The sequence below is a fragment of the Pipistrellus hanaki genome (assembly GCF_964339955.1).
Source record: "Pipistrellus hanaki genome assembly, chromosome: 3".
Classification (NCBI taxonomy): Eukaryota; Metazoa; Chordata; class Mammalia; order Chiroptera; family Vespertilionidae; genus Pipistrellus; species Pipistrellus hanaki.
Genome location: NC_140505.1, coordinates 75,046,738 through 75,052,737, shown reverse-complemented (window position 1 = coordinate 75,052,737; position 6,000 = coordinate 75,046,738). Strand labels below are relative to the sequence as shown.

General features: G+C 43.7%; 1 protein-coding gene across 2 annotated transcripts in view; it reads left to right on the top strand.

Annotated features, from left to right (window-relative positions):
• The first annotated feature begins 1,025 nt into the window (after positions 1-1,025).
• EPSTI1 (epithelial stromal interaction 1) overlaps positions 1,026-6,000 on the top strand; it is a 106,506-nt gene continuing 101,531 nt past the window's right edge. Inside the window, exon 1 of one of the 2 annotated variants that reach the window (XM_084876571.1) lies at positions 1,026-1,307. In XM_084876571.1, coding sequence (XP_084732697.1) covers positions 1,141-1,307 — 167 coding nt within the window. In that variant the 5' untranslated portion in view covers positions 1,026-1,140. The remainder of the gene's footprint in view (positions 1,308-6,000) is intronic. The other variant, XM_084876572.1, reaches the window with a different exon arrangement.

Here is a 6,000-nt window from a genome sequence, read left to right as displayed (position 1 = left end):
ACGGTTTGCAGGCTGTGCTGGGGTGCCCCAGCTACACTTCCTCGCCTGGAGTTAGAGATGCATCTTGCCATTTTAAGCCATGAGCCTCTGACATTGTGTCTCCTTCCTGGTGAACTTCTACATCTTTCAGGCTCTTCTCAAACGTCCCTTTTTCTTGTATTACTCAGGCTAACCACCAGTTTCCTTGAGCGCTCACTAGCTTCCCCACATCCTGCTGTTATTTCACTTGTCCCTGGTGGCATTTTACCTGTTTACCTGTCCCCTAGAATGCAGGTTATGAGAGGGAAGAGCCTCCTCTCATCTGTGTATAGCCAGCTTTATGACCCGCGGTGAGCAATCCAGCCACATCAGAAGTCTCTGAGAGCTTAATAAAAATGCCTCAATGCCTACAGATGCAGAATCTTGCAAATCCATATTAAAAAAAAAAAAAAAAAAAAATCCCCACACCGTAGTTGAATCACTGCACAATGTCTTACACAGAGCAGGCCGCTAATCAACATTTATTGAATGCCTAATCAATTACTTAGCAAGGTTGCCTGGAGAATCATCTCTGCCTAGCCCTCAGATTGCTTCTCCAGTTGTGTTTTCTCTGCTTTTGATTTCAGTTTCCATTTCCTTTAACTCCAGAGTACTTGCACAGCAACCAAAGGGCAGTCACCACCGATACAGGCACATCTTTGCTTAGATGATTGTAAATGTTGGCCTAATCTCTGGCATCTAAAGGTCAATCGGTAGTCTCAGATACCCAGCAGTAGCCTCAAATTAGGGTTACCTTTCAGGATTGTAGCCACCTTGCGGCTACTCACTCACAGGTGTCTGTAGCTGGTCATAGAAGAGTTACCTTTATTATCCCCTCAGCTTGGTGGTGAGACTTTAACCAGACTCACCCATGGCATCCAAGTCAGCCCAACTCAGCGGCTGGGCCGGTGGGCGTGGCCAGAGCTGTTACCTGCGATAAGGTTGGGGGTGCCAGACTGGAGGGAGTACGAAAGGGGAAGGAAATCCCCGGGGGCGGGCGCAGTTTGCAGCTGGTGGTAAGAAATCGAAACTCAGCTGTTAAAACCGCTGCCCTCAGCGCTTTGGAATCGCATCTCGAGACTCGCTCAGCCTCCGGCTCGCAGCCCCCTGCAGCGGCGGCCCATGTACACCCACAGCAAGGTGCTGGGCGCCACCGCCGCCCCCCACCCGGCCCGGGGCCCCTCTGTGAGGCGGCGGGAGCCAGACCCGCTGCCAGGCCAGCGGCAGGTTTGGGAGGCCACTCCGGAGACCCCTTCGCGGGAAAGACCTGGGCATGAGGGCCAGAGACTGTAAGTATTTCACAACACCTCTTGGAGGGGCGAGGGGGACAGGAGCCTAGACCCCAAACTTACCCACCCACCGCAGACACCTTCTTCATCAGTACAGCGTGAAACCACAGGGGCCCAATAACAGGGTCTTTGAGGGAAAGAAAGTTCATTTGCCTAAAGTTTTAAACAAAGGCACATCTAAGTGGAATGTGTGGGCCTGCGGTTCTTGGTTCTTTGCATATTTATCTGAGCCCCTAGTCCTCTCAAGACCAACCATCTCCTGATGCTGGTGACTGGCTGTAGGATTGAAATACACACGTGGGTGTGGAACAACTGCCTTGGCTTCTTACTAATTTTCTAGGTATCTTCAGAACGTATACTCGTTAGAAAAAAAAAAAAAAGGTCTTACTGTCTCAGACATTGGTGCCCTAAATGCTATCTCACATCAGCTGCAAGATCGGGGGAAGAGGGCATGCGCTCTGGGGTTGCTCCAAATGCTGCCTCCCAACAAAACTCGCCCATCAAGGAGCCAGGTGGGACCAGAGGAATGTAGTTGACGGAGACAGTGAGGAAGTGGCTGCCGTTTCCTGGCCCTGACATGGATAAGTGCTCTTCCTATTTACTCTTGATCTTTGGTCCAGGGACTACAGTTGGTATCCTGGAAACATTTGTTATGCAAAATGTCAGCGGGGTTCTCTCTTTCTGCACAATAACATGAGCTTCTGTAACTCAAAGGCATGATTTGTAAAGACATTATTGCTTTTGAAGTGCTGCCTCTGTGAATTGGAACTGTCCAAATGGCTTCATTCCTAGTTCCCTCTTTTCATCAACTTCCAGTCACATGAAAGACAAATGTTCGTTGCTAAGGAACAATATATAACCTTATGACCAATAAGCAGATTTTCTTTCATACCTTAACTTTAGGGAGAATTCATAAGTACCAGGCTTTTAATATTATTCAGTTCAGGGTTAACCTTAGTTGAGGTAGATGAACTAGGTGGTTTGAATGCAAGATTGCTGCACTTTTCTCCTCCTCAAATAGAAGCTCATTAGTTTCAAGTAACCTATATCTCCATAAACTGTAGCATTTAATGTATCAGAGGTCATGGACATTTAGTTTCAGGTTGATGATAAACATCCTCTACATGCTTCATTTTCTATTAAAAATCATCTACTTAGGTATAGTAATTTGCTTGTAAGTTCATATAATCTTATAAACATTAGCAGCTGCATCTGTTTTCTTATTTGATGTGAACTGCCCTAGAATCTTACTGATCAACTTGCTCAGAAACGGGTAGTTCTTCACTGCATACTATTTTGTGATTTCTAGGTTTTTCCAATAGACCATTAGAGAGTACATAGGAAAGTTCAGTTATATTTCATGGAACACTCTTATTTATTTACTTTCATGTGAACCAGTCACATGGCTTATTTAAAAGACATATTCCCTTTTAGGTGTTTAGCATCAAGATTCCTTTGGACCATTCTAAATTCCTCTTATATCTGCAATAGACACTAATAGCTAACTAGAGGCCCAGTACATCAAAATCCATGCTGAGGGTCCCTTAGCTTAGCCTGCACCCTCTCATAGTCTGGGAGTCCTCAGGTGCTGGAGGCATCCTGGCGATCAGGGGAAGGCAACGCCCCCATCACCCCATCTCACTTCTGCTGCTGCCACTGCCGGCAGCACAAACCTCAGCTGACCCTGGTTACCTGAGCCTTGGGTGGTCCTGGGTGGCAGGACAGCTGCCATCGGTGGCTTGCCTGTGCATTGGGCCAGCCCTGTGTGGCTGGGCAGCTGCTATCCAAGGCTTGCCTGCACCTTGGGCTGGCACTAGGCAGCTGGGCATTCACTGCCTGAGGCTTGCCTGTGCCTTGGGCCGGCCTTGGGCAGCTGGGGGCTGAGGGGACTGGGGGACTCTGGAGGCAGGCACATGGAACAGCCGAACCCACCTGGGGACGGGCCCAGCTATGCCACGTGCCTGCTGCCCCAGCAGAGCTGAGGGGACTGGGCACCACCATCTTGTGGCTGTGGGCATTGACATATTTGAGGGCATGACAGTCAATTAGCGTATTCTCTCTTTATTGGCTGTGGGTGCCACCATGTTTGTGAGGGTGTGATGGTCAACTAGTATATTCCTTCTTTATTATACAGGATGTTTTTTCTCACTTGTCTCCTTTAATGGAAGTGGAAAATCAAGGAAATGGCTGACTGGAAAATAGCATTTTAGTAAAAACAACAAAAACCTATTATTTATTTATTTTGCTTTTTGAGATAAATTGGAAACATTTTGTGATAGAAAATTAAGAAAAAGGAAGGATAAAATTAAGTGCTTAATAAAGTAATTTGTTCACATCAATATGAGCTTAATTATATGACCTGGGATTTGACATTGTTTTGTGTACATCTTTTCACGGATTCATCAGGAAAGCCTCAGTATGGGCACAGCAGCACCAGCTTCGATGCCAGGCCGACTTTGGTTCCAATCAGATTGTGCCACTACTTGCTCTCTGCACTTCAGCGTGGTGCTTAGCTACTTCATGCTTCCGTTTGTCACTACTTACAATGAGTTAATGCCAACCACTCAGAGTTTCTTTTTTTTTTATTATTATTATTATATGTATGCATGTTTGTGTGTATGCTGGAGATTTGCTGGATATTTGCAATATTTTACTAGATATTTATTTGCTTTGTATATTTATGTATACAAAGCAAATAAATATCCAGTAAAATATTGGGTGCTGATGGCCTTATATTTACTGAACATATGTTTATTGACCAAGTGCTATGCTGTTACCCTGAAGTGGAGTGTCTGTGACTTGTAAAAACATACTGATTTAAAGCACCCTCCTACTTACATATAACTATAAATAAATAGATTTTAAGACAGTCTTTTAAAATGATTCCTGAGGACCATTACTAGTAGACTCCAAAGCAAGGCTGAGTTCTTGACTGTATCCAAATACAGTTACAAGTATATTTATTAATTCATATTGGCTTTCCCAGTTATTTTTAGTTGGTAATTTTATCTTGTCTTTAAATATCATATGCTATCTACACAGACTTAAAGAGAAAAAAGTCCTCACAAAGTTCTAATCCAAAATAATTTTTTATCCTTCCTTTCAGTAGTTTGCTTGTTTATAAGCATCTTACTCACTTATTCATAGATACATAACTATAATACTAAGGCATGGGTTTTTCTGGAGGAGATTTTTACCTTGCTTTACCCAATTCTCAGCAATAGGCTCTTGCCTGTGATCATAACATAGACAGGTACACTTCATTCAGATACTTGAACTATACCTGGAAGTAGCCTTATGATACTGTTTGAAGGAAAGATCTACTGAAAATGAGCCCATAGTTTGGAATTTTACTAAATAGTTAACTTTAACATATGTGTATACAAGTTCAGTTTACTTTAACATATTTGTAGCCTGCTTTATAGTGAGAACTGTAGAGAGTTAGAGGTGAGCAGTATTAATAGCAAACACATGTTGTGCTTAGTATGTGAAAGTGCATGGCATATATTAACTCCTTCAGTCCTCAGGGCAACCCTATAATAAGAGAGAATTTCTAACTGTGGATATTCAATTAAAAAGTATAGGGACAAATAACTACTCAGCAAAGGACAGGCCCTAAGAAGCTTACAGTATAACTGCTGGGGCAGACACTTACCAGATAATTACATGAATAATTCTTTATATGTGTTATAAAGGAAATCCAGGGCCTGAACTAGGCCAGTGGGGTGGGGAGGCTGTGGAGCAGGAGGTGATATTTCAGAGGCAAATTCCCAGGATAATTAGGAGTTGTGTGGGGTTTTTTCTTACAAATATGTCATTCCAACAAGAAATAACTACAATCCAATTCAATCCTGACCCTACCTGCTCAGAGTTAGTACATATGCCATAAGTTAAGGGTTTACTCCCCTAAGTCTGCCCTCCCCCGCCACTTTAGGAGTAAGCCACAAGTGAGGTCCCAAAGCTACCAACATTTCTTCCCAGCTGACTACAAATTTGGGGTTCCCATCACTTTTCTCTACCTCTAGGTTCAATAATTCACTAGAATGAATTACAGAAATCATGGAAACGACTATATTTATGATTGCAGTTTTATTATAAAGCGTATAACTCAGGAACAGTCAAATGGGAGAGATTCATAGGGCAAATATATGTACAGCTTCTATACCTTCTCTGGGTGGGTCACCATCCTAGCACCTTGTGTGTTCAAGCTCTCAAGCCTCATTTTTCATTCAAGAATTTTTATTCAGGCTCCACTGCAGCATGATTGATTATATCACTGGGTAGTGTGACTGAGCTCAGTGCCCTAGAGGGGGTGGGGAGTGGACCTGGAAGTTCTAACCCTTAAATCGCATTGTTGGCTTTTCTGGCAAACAGCTCCCATCCTGAAGATATCTAGGGTCCCCCACACTCCAGGAGTCATCTGTTTCATTAGCATATAATCCAGGCTTTTGTTAACGTAAAAAAAAAATTCAAACATCTAAAGAATTTTTGTGAGTTTATTTGAGCCAATCTGTCGACAATTGCTGGGAAGAAGAACATTGAGATAATGCTCCAAAGAATGACAACTTACATCTATATTTATACACTAATGGCCTGGTGCACAAAATTTGTGAGGGGGTGGGGGTGGGAGGGTGACCCTCAGCCCGGCCTGAACCCTCTCTAATCTGGGACCCCTTGGAGGATGTCTGACTGC